The 20,663-nt window shown below is 29.5% G+C and overlaps 4 protein-coding genes across 5 annotated transcripts; 2 read left to right on the plus strand and 2 right to left on the minus strand.

Annotated features, from left to right (window-relative positions):
• Positions 1-4,092: 4,092 nt before the first annotated feature.
• Positions 4,093-7,449, plus strand: LOC100162314 (beta-1,4-galactosyltransferase galt-1). Of its 2 annotated transcripts, XM_001948753.4 has the most exons (6): positions 4,093-5,138; positions 5,240-5,410; positions 5,487-5,644; positions 5,710-6,082; positions 6,165-6,472; positions 6,545-7,449. In XM_001948753.4, the coding sequence occupies exons 2-6, from the start codon at positions 5,303-5,305 to the stop codon at positions 7,017-7,019; spliced, it is 1,422 nt and encodes a 473-aa protein (XP_001948788.2). In that variant the 5' UTR covers positions 4,093-5,138; positions 5,240-5,302; the 3' UTR covers positions 7,020-7,449. The 2 variants fall into 2 exon arrangements, with proteins under 2 accessions (XP_001948788.2, XP_008187828.1); XM_008189606.2 differs by having other exon boundaries at positions 4,093-5,410.
• Positions 7,450-7,567: 118 nt separating this feature from the next.
• LOC100160277 (eEF1A lysine and N-terminal methyltransferase-like) lies at positions 7,568-9,952 on the minus strand. Its single transcript, XM_001948796.5, has one exon. It carries the CDS (start codon positions 9,767-9,769, stop codon positions 7,778-7,780), a length of 1,992 nt encoding a protein of 663 aa, XP_001948831.1. The 5' UTR covers positions 9,770-9,952; the 3' UTR covers positions 7,568-7,777.
• A 2,887-nt stretch (positions 9,953-12,839) lies between these two features.
• Positions 12,840-13,683, minus strand: rtv (retroactive). The gene is given in 1 exon segment (NM_001162835.2): positions 12,840-13,683. A coding segment is annotated over 1 exon segment (471 nt). The 5' UTR covers positions 13,664-13,683; the 3' UTR covers positions 12,840-13,192.
• A 701-nt stretch (positions 13,684-14,384) lies between these two features.
• Positions 14,385-20,272, plus strand: LOC100167098 (suppressor of fused homolog). Its single transcript, XM_029487982.1, has 10 exons — positions 14,385-14,824; positions 14,900-15,094; positions 16,715-16,807; positions 17,179-17,360; positions 18,433-18,661; positions 18,798-18,958; positions 19,031-19,112; positions 19,180-19,314; positions 19,404-19,611; positions 19,702-20,272. The coding sequence occupies exons 2-10, from the start codon at positions 14,916-14,918 to the stop codon at positions 19,771-19,773; spliced, it is 1,341 nt and encodes a 446-aa protein (XP_029343842.1). The 5' UTR covers positions 14,385-14,824; positions 14,900-14,915; the 3' UTR covers positions 19,774-20,272.
• Positions 20,273-20,663: the final 391 nt, after the last annotated feature.

Below are 20,663 nucleotides of genomic sequence, written 5' to 3' on the forward strand. Positions count from 1 at the left end.
GTTTTATTGATTTTAGAAACCAAAGAAATTATAATAATGTTTAATATTGTATAAAAGAAAGATAATTATGTAATACATTTTTTTATACATATTCCTTTTAGTTATATTAATATTTAATATTGTATTATTTTACAATATGTTTGATTGTTTTGTGTAAGTTTTTACAAGATTGTTCTCATTTAAAATTTCTAAATATATAAATGATTTTAAAATTAATAAGAATAGCTATGAACATTCAGTTCAATTTATGTTTTTAACTCAAATTTTAGCAGTCATTAAACCAAAAGAAATACTATAACTTATTAAAAAGATAAATTCCAGATTGTACATAACATTTAATGAATCAATAATGAGTAATCAATATATCAATAATAATCAATAATATCCCTTAAACAAGATTTAGTGATCCACAATTGGTCCATTAAATTTAATAATTTTTTTATGCAACCCAACAATTATCTTATCTACTATTTTGTATCTCTAATTTCTTAAATTAATTGGTTAATTGGTTAATATTATAAAACATAATATCTTCTAGAATTGTTGTTATTTTTCAAAAAAATAGTATAGACTATAGGTCGGTGCTTAAATGTATATGACACAATAATACATTTCAAAAACAAACTATAAATCACTTATGTTTTATTTTTGCTCAAAAAACACTTTTTCAATCCTGTATATTAAATATTCTCATAGTTAAAATAACTAATAACTATATATTTAATTATTTATATTGAAATTATGTTTATAAATAATGAAGAAATCTGTTTAAACAAATTGTATTCTTGAATTGAACATGAAAAACTTTTTTTTAAAACTATTCATACTATGATTTTATTCTTTGGCTTTGTTTGATATACTTGAACTTTGAAGTGTTATTTTATTAAAGTTTGATATTGAATTATGAAATTAAAAGTTATGTTAATAAGTGTTTTATTGATGAAAAGTCTATTCATTTCTTAGTCAGTATGCTATTGTGATGTATAATGTCTTGTTACATTTGTTATTCAGCTAAATAAATTTAATTAAAACAATAATAGATTTCGCACATTTTTAATTTTGTCCTATTAATTCTTAAAATTAAGCTTGCAATATATTGAATCACATAATTATTATCAAAGGTGATTAATTGAAAATAAAAATATTATGTTATGTTGAGCCATTTAGTGTGCAGTTTGATACTATTGTAGTATCACCCGTTTGTCATCCCCGTTCAGTCAACTTTCTGTATACTTGCCGTGTAGTATTGCCACACGCCCACACTCCTGCGCACAAGTTGGCCGCCGACTACGTTCTTAACTTAACAGAGGTTAGACTCCTAGTAACAAAGAAAAAACCTATTATTGCCCCCATTGGACATTTAAAAACTTTGTTACTTTGAATAATTACTATTAATTATCTCTTAAATTAATAATTCAATTTTAAATGAATAAAATGAAAAATCATTTGAAATTTTCTGAACATAAGAAATTTATTAGGTGATACTAACGATTTTGTTTCTATATTTAACATACATATTTTATTTTGAAAATCTATTAGTAGTTAATTTCTTACATAATATGACTCTATTAATTGTCAAACCAATATTAAATAATATATATTAAAAATTATACTGATGAACAATGAATAAATTAATAATAGGTACAGCTAATATATAAATAATTAAATGATGATAATTACACTCATTAAGTGGACGCCACACCGAAAGCGAAACGTATACAACGACCGAGAGAACGCGCTGTTAGGTGTTTTCGTGATCCGCAAGCACGCGATGTTTAAGCCGCGCCCACTACTCACAGTCGGCGGCTGGCCGACGATTTTGATCATTCGGGAGCGATGGTTATGATTTTGTCAACCTTCGTCTATGGCGGATCGCGTAAATATAAAATGCATACATGTGACACGTATATTATGCCGCATTGCCGCCGTAATATTTTTAATATTCGTGCGTACTTACGCGGCCTGTATTTATTGCATTTTTAGATAGGTACTTACTCATTAAAAAATGTATACAATACAGTGAATAAAATCTAATTTATAACTGTAACCTAAACAATGTATATTTAAAAACAACATTATAATAATATTTTATTATCCTAATGTTATACCGTCTCTTTTTTGCCCCCCCTATGAGTTGTGTCATATTTAAAACTACTGACTTAAAGTTTCTTAGCTACAAAACGATTCAATATGTCACAAAAACTAACAGTATCAAGCTCCATCAATCTTTGCCTTGTCAGCAAAAACACCTCTTATTTTATTTTAGATTCTGAGAGGACTAGAGGAGCGATGAATGTATTGTAAATTAAAAATGATTTGTTTTTTTCTGTTGATCATCACCTTGTGGGACAGTAAAAATTCTTTGATTTTTAACATGGGAGTGGGTTTCTGGTAGAAATTGGATCTTGTTGGTACTTTTTTCCTTTAGGGGGGGGGGGGGATCAAAAGTAAAAAATTTCAGTACTTTTCATAATGACTAGGAAAAACCATACCAGTATTTGACAAAATTGATTTTGGTTTTTTGGTATAATTTTGTCAATGTTATGACTTTAAACACATATAAAAAAATATTGTGACTATGTATTTTTTTTTAATTGATTTAAGAACATCTTATAAGCAACCTTGTATACTAAATTTCAAACTTTCAGACCGAATTTTGTTTGTCAACATTTATATAGAAACAAAAAAAATAGTCCATCATTTCAAATGTCTATAAATAGTTAAAAATAGCCATAATATTTTGAACATTTTATCATGTATAAAAAATACTAATATAAATATTTGACGAAAATGTCAAGCATTTATGGCATTTTAATTTTTAGTTTAACGGTTAAATTTAATTACCTTAATTGTATGTGGAAAACAAAATATTGCTTTAAGAGGTAATAATGACAGTGGAAAAATATATGATGAAAGTATAAAAACAAATGACGGGAATTTTAGATCTTTATTAAGATTTAAATCATTGACTGATCCTATTTTAGACAAACATTTAAAAAACGCAACTTCTTTTACATCTTACACGAGTCCTAATGTTCAAAATGAAATCATTACTATTTGTGGCAATTTAATACAAGAAAATATATTAAAAAATATCAGAAATGCAAAATATTTTTCTATTTTAGTAGACGAAACACAAGACGTATCTCGGTTAGAACAAATGTCTTTTTGTGTACGATACGTTGACGGTGTGTGTCAAGCTGTATTATGGAAGATTTTCTTGAATTTTCAATTGCTCATGATATGACTGGTAAAGGATTATCTACTTCTATACTTCAGTTGCTAGAGAAATTCTACCTAAGACTACTTTGTCTGCAATGTCTTATGATTTTTTTCCCGAACATTCACAGTATTTTGACAATTATGGCCACATTACCTGTTACAACTGCTACTGCTGAACGGTCATTCTCAACTCTACAGAGACTTAAAACATACTTACGAAACAATATGGGAGAAACGAGACTTATTGGATTGGCGTTACTAAACATCAACAATATTATATAAAATATATAAATTGTTTGATTTTTTTCTTCTATCTATACTTAATATTTTAATATACCTAGGTAATTGTATGTGCATATAATAATCAAATACATTTCTGTTCTGTTCATAATACATATTATTTAAAGTTTTATTTATTTTTATTACTATTATTATTCCTAATATTACTATTTCCTAAATATACTTACTTCTGAACACTGAACAAATGATATACATAATAGAGTTTGAATATTTAGCATAATAATTTTATTGTCACATTAAAAATAATGAGTAAGTAGGAAGAAATTGTTTTATTATGTTGCTGTACAATTTGTATTGCTGTATTTTGTACCCCCCCCCCCCACCGAAATTTTATTCTGTGTACGTGCCTAAATAAAATATAGGTATATATAAATATATTTATAGGTAGGTACCTATATAATAAATTAAAAACGTCACGTGAATTGTAAATTATAAAATAGTAAATTGTAATATTATATCATCATGGTGTGTAGAAATTATTAATTTATAAATAATATTGTATAAGTACGGATATTTCACTTGGTACCTATATTGTGTATTATTAATAATATGACTATAGTCTATAAGACGTGTAACAATATTCCGATGTCTGTTGGACATATTATTTTTACGTATAAATACTACCTATATTGACAATAATTGAAATAATGATATCCTGGTTGGTAAAGGCAGGCATAGCAATATTAAAATGTACGGACGGTACATCGGTGTACCGCGTGTATACAAGCTTGAAGCCATCGGCTGTCAGTTGTCACCACTCGCCGTCAACCGACTAACCGAGCTGATTCGATCGAGAGCTACCCCCGTAGCCCCGCCCCAGGCCACTGTGTTTATTCGACGTTCGGACTTTCCGAGTGTAACAGTCTGTAGGGTATTACACTATTATTGTATATATAGTATGTCTGTACTAGGGTTGCGCCTGCTCTGCCGACCGAGTGATATTTGCAGGGGATGTGTACCGCGCAGACGCGAATTAAAACATATCGCACAACCCCCATGCACTATTCACAGTAATAATAATAATAATTAAGCTATGCGCTCATGGACTACGCGTCTACGCGGAATTTTTATATAATAATATAATGTTGTAAATTGTAAAATAATCGCCGTCTGGCCGTCAATCGCATAACCAATTAGTCTTTTATTCTGTGGTCATCGGTCACAATCAATTATAGTCTTTCGTAATTACGTGTTCGTGGTTAATGGTTATCTATCATCATTCATCGCCGGTATAGCTGTTGGTGTCGTACCGCGCGATATAGAATAAAATAATAATTGTATAATTTAAATATTCAACAAAAACGAGAGCGGTTTGTTCACGTCCACTGCAATCGAATGATAATTATTATAAAGGGAAATGCGAACGCATGTCATCGTTCGCAATGTCAACAACGACGATAACAACGCTGTTCATTTTCGGCGCGGTTCCGTTTATGACCGTCGTCATGTCGACGGTCGACGGTAGGCGCTGCGCTGTTGCTGCCGCAGGTTTGTGAGACGGGGATGCGGCTGGCCGGTGTTCTTCGCTCACCGGGCGGATTCGGTCCGACGTCATAGCCGTAGATAACGTCATATTATAGCGATTTCGTTTTGTCCCGATGGAGGAAGTCAAAGAAGTACGCGCGTGTCGTTGTCATCCCGCGATCGCAGCTCAGTTTGCTGCAAATCGCCTTCGATGCCTTCGAAATTAATTTTTTTTAAATATAAACTCCCCCAGAATGCGATGTTGGTTATCAATGCACGTACGATACTACAATTTTAGTACTAACTGAGTGATTCAATGATGAAAACTCGAGTCCGTCTGTTGCTGCTCTTGTTCACTGGTGCTCTTACCTTGTTCGTAGTCTTTTTTGTCTTCGATGAAAAACCCAACAACGTAGACGTCAAAGTGAGTAACAGACTACCATACACCATGTAAATATGTAATTATTGTGAATGACGTTGATCAATATATTCATTTTCAGGACAACAAGTATTATAGTCAAAAACTTAAACCACCGACCCATTACAAGCCCGCAAAACAACAGTATATAATACATCCACCACATATAGAACGTACATTACCCAATCGAAGTGGAATCATTCCAAGAGACGCAGTTTGGCAAAAAGTCCAATCAACAAAGTATTGTGACTATTTAAAATTTATTTTTAGTGTGTTGATTTTAATATGTTTATATCATCAAATAGGTACAAATTTTTCATTTATTCAGCATACTTGGATACAAGAATCAAATCTGTTGGACCATTGGTACGCATAATTGGTGCGACCAAAACTCGAAAACCAGATCCAGTTTGGTGTAGATTATGGTATGCAAATAGTTCCAAGACTGTTTCAGCATTTGTGAAAGCAATCCGGGAAAACTGGAATCTAAAGTACAGTGCAGTATTTGTGTTGTGCAAATTACCATCAGACGGAAACCATCCGTTAAGCGTATCTATTGTGTCTCACATTAAAGATCCAATTACAAATGAAATTTTGATTCAAACGCCAAAACCAACTAGTCAACTCAAGACTGATATAGAAATTTGTGTTAAGCCATTTCATTATTATTATGATCGAGTAATTATTTCATCATTTATATTTATTCAAGTCCCTATATATTTTAAATAATTGTTATAATATATTTTGTTTTTAATTTAAGGCAATACAACTTATGGAATTTGTAGAGTTAAATTATTTACTCGGGATTGGACATTTTACATTTTATAAAAACACTATTGGGCCAAATGTTGAATGTGTTTTGGATCGTTACATAAAAGACAATTTGGTTTCTGTTTTATCTTGGCAGTTGGATATGGTATCCAAACAAGAAATCAGAACTGAAGGAATGTTCGCTGCGCTTAATGATTGCTTGTATAGAAATATGTACAAATCAAAATATGTGGCATTTTTAGACATAGATGAAATTATTGTTCCTAGACAAAATGATACATTAATCAAATTAATTAAGTATGTTTAATTTTAAGATTTTCTAATGCATACAAAGATGTAAAATTATTTTTATTACTTGTTTATTTTTAGTTGGTTAAACATTTATCAAACTCCAGCTGCATATTCATTTCGTAATGCATTCTTCTACATGCAATGGGCTGATGATGACTCTTTACCATTAGATCAAAATCCATTTCATTCAAATCTTGTAGTATTACGTAAAACACGGCGTAAGACTAAATTGCATCCACACAAACAACGTTCAAAATATATTTGTGATCCGCAACGAATAGTAGAAGTTGGAAATCATTTTATCTGGGAGTTTTTAAATCCTAATGATGGGACATTTTATTTTACACCAGAACGTGCAATACTTCATCATTATAGGGTTTGTGAGTATGGAGGAAATGATTGTGTAACTGCAGACTCTACAGTTGACCGAACCGTGTACAGGTATAGAAAAAAATTGGTCGACAGAATAACAAATACTCTTAGCAACTTGGATACAAATTGTCTAATAGAAGCTCAAGCAAACACTAATGAAACAATGTACTTCTCAAATTAATTTTTCTTGATAACATTTCATTTTCATAAAGTGTGCTTCCAATAATTTATTTACTATAATTGTTTTAAACAGGGTGAATTAAACCTTTAAAATATGCATAATGCATATTAGTGTTGTGTGAATTAAGTGTAATTTATGGGTCAAGAGTAAATTAACTCTATAGTCTGTACCAAAAAAGAGCACACTGGGCGCGGATAAAAATCGGTCCAAACTCGCGCATGCAGCTGACTAACGGAGACCAATTATAGAGCTAATAGACTGCCAGCAACTGACGTTGTTCCGCGATTCATTTGGATGCGCCAACGTGGTGTACTCTTATTTGGTACAGACTATAGGCAATATTTTAAATAGAAAAAAAACATTATACCCTTATACCTTACTTGTAAAAAATATATAAGTGAATAAAAATAAAATGTTTGTATTTAAAAAATATTTTTTAAAACCCAACAATTAATATAATTTGTCCAATTATCCACAAAAGATGAGGCTGGTTTAGGAAATAATACAATAATTTCAGAATAAAGCTAATATTGTTAAAACAAATGTGATATCTAAGAAATTTGTTTATTATATTTATATTTCTAAATAATTATTGTTCTTATGTTATCAAAAAAAAAAAAAAAAAATAACAACCTTAAAAAATGTAACAATTAAATATATTTTAAACTTAATGTATCTAAATTAAATCATTCATAAAAACATAAATAGAACGAGTAATTAAGTATGAAAAAATAAAGCATTTATGAAATGCTTCAGCATTAAATATCTTCAATATTTTCCTTCAAAGCAGAAATATCAATGACATCACAAGCAATGAGTGGGTTACTTTTGGTGCATTGGTTCATGTATGCAGCAGTTTGTTCCAAAAGGTGTGCATCAAATGCTTTATCACTATTCCCTGCTAACAGCACTCTATTAATATCTTCAGCAATTTTTAATGATGTCAGTTGTTTGAAATTAGTCTTCAAAACATTTAAAATTTCAACTTTAACATCAGATGCACGACAGACAAAGTTCAATAAAAATAAACCGTCTTTTCCGATTAAACTTTTTACGTTATTCAGTATATCTTGTCTCAAAAAAGCTTTCGGTGGTCCACTTAAACCTAATGTAGGATCTTTAACATCTACATCGTATACTACCGCATCATATTTATCATTATTTTTGACAGCATTGCATATATAATCAAGACCGTCGCAAACATTTACTTTTAATCTGCTGTCCTCTAACAGTCCAAAAGCTTCTTTTGCGATTTTGTATACGACTAGATCTATTTCTAAAGCAACAATATTTACATTTTTATAAGCATTTAATAATAAATTAGTAAGTACACCTCCACCCAAACCAATTAAAAGGATTTTAGATTCTCTATTTAATTGATTTGCTAAAATACCTACACCGAGGCCCAAATATGGTATGTAATCGCTGAGGAAATGGGAATAATCGATTTTGATCTCTCCATTTTCAGTCAGTAATTTTGTTTCTGATTGAATGATATGAGGCATGTTAAGGAATACTAAACGTCTATAAGTTTCATCTTTTTGCCCAATTACTTCCTCTATTACAAAATTTCCAGAGTGTTCACTTTTGCTTTCCATAATGATTTTTCTGTCTCCAAGTTGTTGTTCTAATGATAAAAATAATATGGTTTCACCACGTCTTATGACACCTTGTGGTGCTATTTTCAACATAAGTCTTGATAGTTCTCCCTGTACTTGTTTTAAATTCTTATAGATCTGTCCTCGATGCATACTAATAATAGCTAAACGATCTACATTACAATTCCGTCGCAGTATATCTTGCCCTTCTTCGCTGCTAAATAACCACTCATGTTCTCGACCATGAGGAACAATAAATGCAGCAAAAGTCATTTTGTTTGGATTTTTTTGAGTAGGGGATTCAACAATCATAATTGTGTAACGAGGTTTTTTTGTTTGGGAACAATTAATTTCAAATCGATAATTATTTGACATGTCTTCCATTTGACATTTAGTGAGATCAAAACACATTGAAACAGATTTCTGAGTATCAATAACTATTTCTAATAGATCATTTATGGAATCTAATCTTTCATTTGTAAGTCCATCTGGATTCCACTCAAGAACTGGATTAGCTCCAGGTATTTTATTTACTTTAGTGCAGACAACCATAAATACAGGTTGGCCATTGAAATCTGGCGAGTCTTCAACTTCTGTACATTGGCAAACACGAATTATCCAACCATTTTCACTGAAATAGGAAAATATAAACTGTGCAATATGATACTGAAGAAGGGACACACAAATATATCGTCCTCCAAATTTCAATATTCTTTTGATCTCATTAAACATTTTCATTGCACGTGTAAGAGACTCCACTTCACCATCCGGCATCAAAGCATCCAGTGTTCCTTTGTCAATAACAGCACTAAACTTTTCATCGGCATATTTAGTATTCAATATATCCTCAATTTCATAAACTAGACCTGGGTATTTATTTTTATGTTTATTATTCATATTGGCAATTACAACTTCACTATTATCCACACTAGTCATGTTGATAAATCCATCGGAGTACAAGTTTAAACTAAGATCAGAATTTCCACAGCCCGACATTAATATAACATCTTTAGCACTAATGTATTTGGTGAGTAAACGTTTTAAATTTTCATAATTACCATACCATTCGAAAGTAGCTTTACGTTTTGTAAAAAAAGAGTCCCAATACTCCGTTGTACTGAAATCGCTGTTTTTCTCGGGCACCAAATTCATTATAGTTGTGTTGTTGTGTTACGGATAAAATTAAGACACTAAACACTTAATGGTTAATAAAAAACTATTTAATATTTACTGTGGCAATAATACCTATACCTTAAACACTAAACAGTTTATCTATCGGTAGATCATGGTGTGATGTATGGTGTGATCAATAAACGTAAATAAGCATCCTCGGGCCGCGGCGAGATAATATTATTGTTTTTAAATAAGCGATAAGTATTACCAGTGCAGCCACTAGCATCAACCAATTAATATCCTACTTTTATAATTAATATTAATTCTTATAAAATCATGTCTGTAATTTATTAAAAAGTAAAAACCATTGAACAATAGAAAGATGACATAAAAAAATGTCATAGCTTGACAAATAATAGCTATAAAAAAAAATTGTTTCTACAATACTGTGTTATACTAGCTACTGTTTATAAAATGTAATATTTCACGTAAATAAATAAACTCATAAATCATAATTATTAACTATTAAACAATAAACACGATGTCTTATTAAGAATAGGTCAATTAGGCCATTAATAAATAATAAGAGAATCTCTATAGTCTTCACTATTTATGATCATGACAAATATTAACAGAAAATAAATTTGTTCTGACTCAATTAAGCAGTAACTGCTTAACTGTTAAGCGTTTTATTATGAATGTATTTTGTCAAATTTTGTCAATTTGTCATGAGTCATGACAATTGACACTATAGTTTATAATAGCCCTAAATTAAATTAAATTGTTATTTGTATTTTGAGTTTACAACCACGACTTCTGTCAATCACTGAACTGAATATATACAACATCCAGATCAATTCTGATCAATGCTGATCATTGACTAAGATATACCTTATTACCTTATGTCTGAGGTACTCACTAATTAAAATATATAATATGTGATGGTGCTGAATGGCCTGATCCACATGTTACCTATGTCTACCATGACTACATATATGTCCTTAGTATAAGCAGTAGTACAGTACTACAGTACGGTAGTGGTCAGAGCGCACAAAGCATTTCCACTATTATACCTAGAACCAGTGCCGTAGCCAGGGGGTGGGCACTGTGGGCACGTCCCCCCCCGAAATTTTTTTTAGCTTGTTTTATATTATATTAAAAGTTAAGACTGTCGAAGTGAACCATTTTGAAGGGGTCGGATTTAGGAAATATTGTACATCCATCGTTAGTACTATATCTATGTGTGTAGTGACTGATCATTAGTGTGTGCGAGTTCTCCGAACGCTTTATGTAATTTAAGATAAACGACGGCTAAGATTCTTGAACCCCTGCAATAAAGTACATACGCGCAGTCACGTCACTATATTTTGTGATAAAAAAATGTTCAACTTAAATGTGCCACAAAACTCTCAAAAAATTGAAGACAAATTCACCCAGTACCAAAAGCCCTTTTGGCTATTTAAATTTTGAAAACATATATCTGAATTCCTTAATCTCTTTTCTAGATTATGTAGGAAATGGATTTATGATCTGTAGTATTGTTTAATTAGTATTATAGTACCAGAGTAATTTTCTTTTTTTTTTTCAAAATTCACTTTTACTTTTGAATTACTAAAAAAAAAAAATCGCTTCTAACAAAACACACAAAAAGCGGAGAAATTGTTATGTTTTTTTCGAAATTAAAATTGGATTTCTGCAAGTATATTTTTTCCGCTTATTGATCTAATTGCTCGAAAAAACTACCAGCTTTCAACAGTCCTAATATAGTCTTGTATATTTGTTACTAAATTTTAATAATATTCGAACCAAAAATGGAATGTTTTGTTTACAACACATTTTGATATTATAATGATAATAATATTGATGAATATTAACATTAACCTATGGTTTACAATAATATTAATATATTGTTATATTAAAATGTAGCCAATGTAGGTACCATACTTGTTAACATAAATATAATATAGTCATAAAACGAGTAGTAGTTACACTTTATGAACAAAGGGGTCATAATTAGATATTCTAGCATTTCAAAGGCTAGAGAAAAAAAAATAAGTTCCCCCCAACATTTTTTTTCTGGCTACGGCACTGCCTAGAACCCACAGGCTACAATATCAAATAAAAATATTGTACATATTACATAAACCTAAAAATACAAATAACCATATTTTTTACTTTTATACTACCTAACAATAAATACTATACGTATCAAAAAAATATGCGCATTGCAGAGGTGGGTATAATGACTAGGAGTCAATAGTTATAAGTAATAACCAATTGTTCTATGGTAAATAGCTTAAAATAAATAGGTAGTTGTAACTTGTACCATTGTACATTAATCAATGCTTGTACCTATACATTTATAAATAAGAACAGATCAAAAAAAAAGTATATATAAGTAGACATTTGATAAAAATGTCTATAATATAAGTTAATAGTTATAACAATGAATGATCTAAAAAAAGATGAATATTTTATTTATAATTTAACATAAAGACTGGTTGTATAAAAGACAATTATTTGTGAGATTAATTTAAGCCATATTTTGATATTTATAGTTAAGTAAGGAGAAACAAAGGAGATACTTATAAAGCTAACCAGTATTTTCTATTCCATTAGGGGCATATTAAAAAAGGGTATGAGCGGCACTCATTCGCCATAATTATATTTTATTTTAAAGCCAAATGTGAGGTATTAGTTATAACTTATAAATATGTATAATTTGAATTTTTTGTTTGTGCCCCCTCTTCCTACTATTAGAAATTTCTAAATACGCCCCTGTATACATAATATAGATATTATGTAGTATATGGTACGTACCTATTTATTTGAATTTAAAAATTAAAAACTGCTTATTTTATTTTATAGAATTAAATTAGATGTTTAGGTAGGTACCTATATACAAATATTTATATAAGTAAAATAAGTACATCAATCTCTATATCATAACAACAAAGTTCAATGATATGGAGATGGCGTTTATTTTTGAAGTCATCATGATTTATAATATAATTGTTTGGTTCTGATATTATTATGGCACAATAAGCAGATATCCTGTTTGAGAATAATTTAAATCGTATTTTTGATAAGATCAATTTCAAATACAGACTTTAAATTAAAAATATATTTTATTGTTTAAGTATTAAGGAAGTGCGATTACTGGATGGTTTCTTCCCTTATCCTTTTTCATGTATTAATTGCTTGTATTACATATTTATATTATGTCTTTGGCCCTTGAGGCTTGAGCATAGATTGTACATTTTATATATAAAAAAAAAAATTGTTTAGACATTCAAAAATTTAAAATAGTACAGGTATACAGGTATACCTACAGTTTAAAGATATGTTTTTTATTTTGTTAAAAAAAATGACATAGGTACAATAGTCAATATTTACACACAATATTTTATTTTTATATTTTACAAGTTAGTTTTGAAAATCAATTATTTATTGTTAAAATACCTATGAAATGAGCAACTGAGTAAGTATAATAGGGATACCAAGAATTAATGTAAGAAGATAGAAGTTATAACTTTTCGAAGCTGGTGGTGCATTGTTACAGAGGTCTCCGTGACAAAAACACATGAAAACTTTTTTATACTCCCACATGGTGTCATCGCAACGTTCTTCTCCATCTGAAGGTCCTCTCTGCAAACACGTCCTTTGTGTTGCCGTATCGAATTCTTGTTCTTTGGCATCAGAATTTCGTGTCTCAATTATTTTCCCACACCATCCCGAGGCACACGGCACAGCTTCCACTCCTATACCGGATTCTAAGCTGACCTGTGTGAGGTTGGTGTACTTAAATCGATCCTTACAGCTTCCTAAATCTCCACGGGAACGGCAACTGAAACAACGTTTCACAACACTGTCAGAAAAGTTGATCAGTATTGACACTAAGAGTATTATTACGACAATCGACTTATTGCTCATAGTGCAGTGTGTTAATGACTGACGATCAAATATTGAATGGTTGTACTACAGTTTGTATGCCATACACACACTTTCACTTTAGCTCACGAAGCAACAGGTAAAATAACGTATAAGAATGTAAGATAGGTACAGACTACAGGATAAGGACGTGTACATATTTTTCTTATTATTGTTTATAGTGAATAAATTACGTAGATACTTTGTAAGTATTCAAAGCTAGGGGAAAAAACCTTTTTAGAATACATTTTATTCTAGTCCAAAAAACATTCATAATCAAACGTATAAATTATATATGTTTTAAAGATTGGAAGAATTTATTATAGAAACATCTTAATAGTTAATAGTATTTGAATATTGTAGCTTCGGTAGGTATTGGTAGCAATGAAAAACAAGAATAACGACACCATGGTGTGGGGACTGAGGAGAATGGAATACCTTGTATAGTTGTATTTTAAAATACAGAGTGACTGAATAAATAGGTGGCAGCAGGCCAATTCATCTCAAAGCTTTACATCCTTTTCGGATTTCGTTTAGTTTTTAGCAATTTAGACTTTAGAGGTAAAATTTAAAGTATATAAATGGTTCTAATCAGATTTGTTTGACATAATTTTATTTTCCTTTAATTGTATGAACTTAAATTCTATAATAAAAAATGTATATTTGACACACTCTGTATAATCATATCTCTCGAAAAATGTCTGATACCTACTATAAATTAGTAAATACCACCATACCAGTCGGCGGCAGTATACTTGTCTATGCTCGGCAGTCGCCAATCAGAAGGAGTGTAACCACTAACTAGCAACGTCGTTAACGTATTTAGCTAGTACTCACTATTTTTTGTGCATACTGCATTGCTGAGTGCTGACTGCTGGCTGGTGGCTGCTGCTGCTGTAATTGTGCTATACCAGTAACTACAGTCTACAGTAGTGCCCGCCGTACGGTCTATAGTGTGTACATAGGTACATTATTGTATTATGTCGATGTGAAAATTGGCTACAATAATCTGTGTCCCCCAGGCCTCTGAGTATCTTACAATTTTATTTGTATCGTTACCAACCCAGTTTGCAATTAAGTTCTCACTATATCATAATTTTTATTTATTTTCCTATCAATTTTAATCTGTTGTTGTTTTAACTCTGAATCTACAGAATGTTATAGGTAAGAAATATTCACCTTATTCAAAGAATATTAGATTTCATTCTACTGTTTAATACGCTTTTGATCTATTTTTAGTATTTTGACTAAGAAAATGAATGAATCTGACCACCAGAATGGAGTGCACTGTATGCGTACTCCGAGATCAATTACCGAAGTGCCTTATATACCACAAACTCCACCAGCTGGCCTTGCTTCACTTTACATGTTGTGTAAAAGGATATACCCAGATCAGTGTAATCCTTTACAAGCCACTACTGTAATTAAGTTCTGGTGAGCAATTATATTAAAGTGTGTTGGTAATTTGATATTGGTAGTCATAATTGTCAATATATTGCTGAAAAAATGTCTCTTCCTTTATATTTATATTGTAATAGATAATAATTTTTTTTGTTACTATTTGCCTTATATATATTAGAAATTTAAATAATAAATTAATGAGTATTTTACATAAATAAACCATTAGTAGGTATTTAAATTATCCTTAGAGTATATCTGGATATTGTGTAACATCTGTTATTGTTATTTATCATATCAAACTAAAACAAAACAGTTCTGCATTTGAGCATTTCTCATTTTATAGCCAACATTTTTAATTAAGTTTAATATTTAATTTTTAAATAATTTTAAGCTATTGAAATGTTCTTATATTAATACACAACTAGTTCCTATAATGATTTAAATAATAGGTACATATTATTATTATATTATACACAACTGCTGCAAGTCGTCTGAAACTTGTCGCAATAAAGAACAAAGTCAGAGTTGTAATTAATTTTGTTATTGTTTATTTAAAATAAATAACTATTAAATAGTATAACAATCACATACATACAAACATATGATTTTATGGTTTATATTTTCTTCTTTTGAACTGTTTGACTACAAAATAAGATACGCAGATTGATATTTATTAAAGTGAAACATTTAATTAAAAAAAACTATATTTTTTAGTAAGTTTGATTAGTTTAATCATTGATTATAAATACTAGTATAGTATTTATACAATGGTTTAATATTATTGTTAGTTAAAATAGATGATTTTTTTTTCTGTAGATTATTTTATATAAGATTAAAGCTTAAAATGTTTTTAAAAATACAATGTGTGAAAAACTAATTGATGTAGGGTAGAGTTGGACTAGGGTGAAAAGACCATTTTTTATTATCATTTCCTGTCTGTATCTATTTTTGGTTGACACATGTTCGTTTGAATATTTTATTGTTACTTATTAAGTATAATGAATACCTATGCATTACTTTCATCCCATATATTTATATTTATTAATTAAAATTAAAAAAATTAATAGGTTTATTTTAGATAATGTTAAAAAAATTATTCATAATAATGTGAACTATGGAATATAAAGAATTATAAAGATGTGCAATGTATGATTTATTACCATGTTAAATAGGTGCTAGCTAAGTTTTTATCCTAAAAATTAATTTTAATCTTATTTTTTATAAAAATTAAAATTGATTAAATATTATTTTTTTCTTTTTTGTAGGGTGGGTCACTGTGCTTACTCGTTTTTCTGTGTCTACCTTATGGAAAAATGTGTATATAGTCAGCCACCCAGCTCATAGTTGTATAATGCATTAATTTGCCAGCCACATTTGGGATGTTAGCAGTTACTCATTCAATAATAATTAATATTAAACTATTGAGTGTATACTATGAATATAACTGTATAATACAGGGGGGCTAAGTACAAAAATTGGCAAATTCCTCCTTTGCCTCTCCCTAGACCTGCCACTGATATAATAATATTGTATTTATCAACTATTATCTTTATATTAGAAATTGTTATGATTTTTTACTTCTTGATTCTTGAATAATAATAAAAACATTTAATATAATATATAATATATATTATATATGTTATATAATTTTAGGCTTGGTGGTCCAGATCCATTAGATTATATTAGTATGTATAATAATCCAGGTGATCGAATGATTGGTATTCCACCACATTGGCATTATATTAGGTAATTATTTTATTTATTTGTTGTATAATATACCAGGTGATTCTTTTATCATGAACCACTCATTTTTTAATTAAGTATATATATATTTTTTTAATACTTTTTAACCTCATAATTTTTGAAGTTTTTCTTTTTGAATGACAACATACAGTTTTAATTTCATATTCTAAAGCAAAATATTTTTATATGCATTTCAATATATGAAAATTGAATTTAGGTCAAATAATTTATGAGTTAAAAGTATTTAAAGTTTAGATGAGTGGAGTACTGGACCAATATTTTGTGGGGTAATCGCGTACCTCTCCACTCCGCTCATTAAACATTTAATGTATACGTTTTATTAATTAATCAAATTATTTGATGGAATTGTATAGTTTTGGTTTATCCGATTTGCATGGTGATAATCGTGTTCATAATACTACAAACGGATCAGATGGACCAAGTGGATTTGGCTTTGAATTGACATTTCGTCTTCTTAAGGATTCTTCAGAAACATCTCCTCCTACTTGGCCTGCTCGTTTAATGCAGTCACTTGCTAAATATGTTTTTAAAACAGGTATAGTTTAATATAGTTACTAAAGTTATTATTATACAGTATTATAATACTTTTTTATTATTAAGTTAAAATACCATAAATCTTCCTAGTTGTGGCACTGACTATAGTCAATAATATTGTTATGTTTTTTTGAGTAACAGCTCAGTGACCTGACAACCGGTTGATGGATAAGGATGTAGCTTGAAGTTGTTTGAATAAGTTCAAATCAGAAATATTTTAAGTGTGTTTCTATTGTTGGAAAATGTTCTAATTCTAGATTATTAATTATGAGTACTTGTACAATATGCTATCTACCACACTTTTGGTGGTTTAGTATGATATCTACAAAAATATAGGTATCTATTCATTAAACCATATTGAATTATACTTTATCATTTTGTAATCAAGATTAGGCTTTTAGTGTGTCTGTTTTGTTTATGAGTTTAGTGGATTATACTTAGTACTTGTATGGTTTAAATGCGGTTGTTTGTATTATATTATTATTATTTATTAATTATTAATTTGAAGTTATGAGTTATTTGTATCAACATATCATTGAAAATCGAGAGATGTATGTACATTTGTTAAAAACACTTGAATTATTATCTAATTAACAAATATGTACCTACTCTAGGCGGTTTTACACAACAATTCGAGGGATATTTTCGTTTTTAATGTCTGAGCGAGCGAGTGACCATGCTGGGAGTAAGTGTTCTTAGAAAGCAATATTGATGAAATTTGAGGTCCACCCGATGTGGTTTTACACAAGAAGTCTAGGGATAATTTCGATTTTAATATTCGTGCGAGCATAGCGAGCAAATGACCACGCTAGGGAGCAAGTGTACTTAGAAAACTGCCTCGAGTTGGTCACAACTTTGAATTGCCATAACTTTTGAATGCTAAGTTTCCGTACAAACACTTGAATTCAGCATGAAAAACATGTATTTTGAGAGAAAAAAAGGATGTCCGGTAAAGTAGATTTGTTCCGCCTAAATTTTAGTATTTCTAATATTATAATGGTCAAAATTATCAGAGCACGCATCATAATTAATGTTAATAACAACTTTATAAGTAAAAATGAATGAAATTATAGGAAATACATTATATGCTGGTGATCATGTGTCTTGGCATTGTGGTTTGGATGGTAGTGAGAGCCGTTTACAACATATGTTGATGGGCGAAGATCCTCAACTACAGGTCACTGTCACACCGCATGGATCAGTTAGATTTGTTCAAATTGTTGGTGCATGTTTAGAAGAATTACAAACTGTTCAAAGATGGAATGGGCCAGGAGTATTGCAAATATTGAAAAGACATTCAGTGTAAGTATATACTTTTTATAATATAAACAATGTATTACCTTGTAATAAAAGTTAAATTTAATTAAAAAAATTATTATTAAATTGGTTAAAAATGTATAATGGTGCCATTTAATATTCTTTTATGTGATTATTATAGTACTGGAGGTTCATGGCTAATAACGAACATGCGTAGAGGTGAAAGTATGTTTGATGTGGATCCTTCCGTTCATGATGAAATTACTGAAGGTATCAAAACTGAAGGTTCAAATTTATGTGGTATAAGTGCTCATTGTTCATGGGAGGAATTAAATAACAGATGTATGTATCCTATATCTAAATTTAATATTTACATTTAATTATTAATATGAATAATATATTTCTAAATTTAAGGTGACAAAGCATTAGCTTATAATTCAGTTGAACATTCCATGAACAATTTACGTATTATTAATAATTCAAGAGCACCAAACGAGTAATTTTTTATATTGTTCAATAAAAACTTTTAAAATGTACCATCTAATTAACTTGTTTGTTACTAGGGACTTGAAAGAAACTGATGGTAATTCAAATTATAAAAGTTGCGAATTATCAGAATTGAATCAAGGACAATTTATAGAAAATGTCCATATAACTTTTAATTTAGAAGCCGGACTTTTGCTACCTTTTGTATTGAAGTATAATATTTATTTTGTTTATTTAATTTAATAATACGTAATTTAATTTAAAATTTGTTAAAAATATTAATTACAAATTTAATTTTCAGAGGTCGTATTAGGCATGGTCGTCATTTTACTTTTAAAGCATTAACTGGTGATGCAACTATTACTTTTGTTGCTTCAGCTGTATCTGGATCTCTTGTCAGCGAAGAAAAACCATTTGTAGCTCAAGGATCTTGGTTGCAAGTGCTTGTGTCAAATAGTTTCCTCGATTCAATGGAATCTAGTTTAAAGTTCCTCAATGAGCCAGTTATGGTAAATACATTTAAAATATACTATAATATACTCATAATATGTAATTTATTAAAAAAATTATGGTTGATAATTATTTTTATACTTTTACAGGAGCCTTTGCCAAAAACTGTCAACTGGCCTGACAGAAATTTAACTATAACAATTAATCCAGATAAATTGTAAAATTAAAAATTATTTTCTTCAGTACTCTTAATTCATTGACCCTTTTGTTTTCTTTTTCTAAATACCTTATAACAGGGGTTTTCAACCAACGTCACGGCTCCACGGGTCTTCGCCAATTATTATCAAAAAAGATTCGTTCGCAGTAGAAAATACAAATTTGTTTATTGTATTATGATCATTGTTTGTATGGAAGCTGTTAAAATTATTTTCAAAATCAGAAGAGCCGTGGATCCAAAAAGATTAAAAATCCCTGCCTTATAATTTTAGTTCCTCTAATACCTATATCTTTGTTTAATCTTTATTTAATGTGTATTATTATTATTTTTATTATTATTATTATTTATTTTTTTTTTTTACAATAATTTTTAATTTACATTGTGAACCTTTCTTGCAGTATTAAAAAAACATAAAACTAGTGCTTCGTAAACATATCATATTGTTTTTAATTGTAGTATTAATAAATAAAATTTCTTACTTGAAGGATTATAAACGACATAAACTTGATGTATTATATTTTCATTTGCAATCACCTACTGAAAATGTTGTATAGTGGTTGATTTGCAAAACAATGTTTCTTTTTTTTACTTTTAGCTTTATTAATAATAATTAGGTTTAAGAAACTGCTACATAAAATATTTCTTTTAAAATTTTACTTTACTTTGAGTAGATTGGAACCCACGTTTTTGATTGCCAGGGCAGCCGTTTGGGGGGGGAGGTGTAAAACCCCCATACTCAAGCTTTTAGATTGTGAGCGGAGCTTGTACAATAATGTGTGTATGTATTGATATTACAATAATGTGAGTTTTTTTATTTATATCTGTCTATCACCTTTTAGACAGTAAAACTGCTTCGATTTTCTTCAACTGTATCTTGTTCTGATGGAAATGTGA

The sequence above is a fragment of the Acyrthosiphon pisum genome, chromosome A1, assembly GCF_005508785.2.
Source record: "Acyrthosiphon pisum isolate AL4f chromosome A1, pea_aphid_22Mar2018_4r6ur, whole genome shotgun sequence".
NCBI classification, from domain to species: Eukaryota; Metazoa; Arthropoda; class Insecta; order Hemiptera; family Aphididae; genus Acyrthosiphon; species Acyrthosiphon pisum.

Excerpts from the sequence above, each read along its gene's own strand:
- LOC100162314 (XM_008189606.2), top strand. The coding sequence starts at position 5,303 with ATGATGAAAACTCGAGTCCGTCTGTTGCTGCTCTTGTTCACTGGTGCT. Across the intron at positions 5,645-5,709 it reads CAAAAAGTCCAATCAACAAA|GTACAAATTTTTCATTTATT; the intron begins GTATTGTGACTA and ends ATCATCAAATAG. Across the intron at positions 6,083-6,164 it reads TTCATTATTATTATGATCGA|GCAATACAACTTATGGAATT; the intron begins GTAATTATTTCA and ends TTTTAATTTAAG.
- LOC100160277 (XM_001948796.5), bottom strand. The coding sequence starts at position 9,769 with ATGAATTTGGTGCCCGAGAAAAACAGCGATTTCAGTACAACGGAGTAT.
- LOC100167098 (XM_029487982.1), top strand. The coding sequence starts at position 14,916 with ATGAATGAATCTGACCACCAGAATGGAGTGCACTGTATGCGTACTCCG. Across the intron at positions 18,959-19,030 it reads GGAGGAATTAAATAACAGAT|GTGACAAAGCATTAGCTTAT; the intron begins GTATGTATCCTA and ends TCTAAATTTAAG. Across the intron at positions 19,315-19,403 it reads TTGCTACCTTTTGTATTGAA|AGGTCGTATTAGGCATGGTC; the intron begins GTATAATATTTA and ends TTTAATTTTCAG.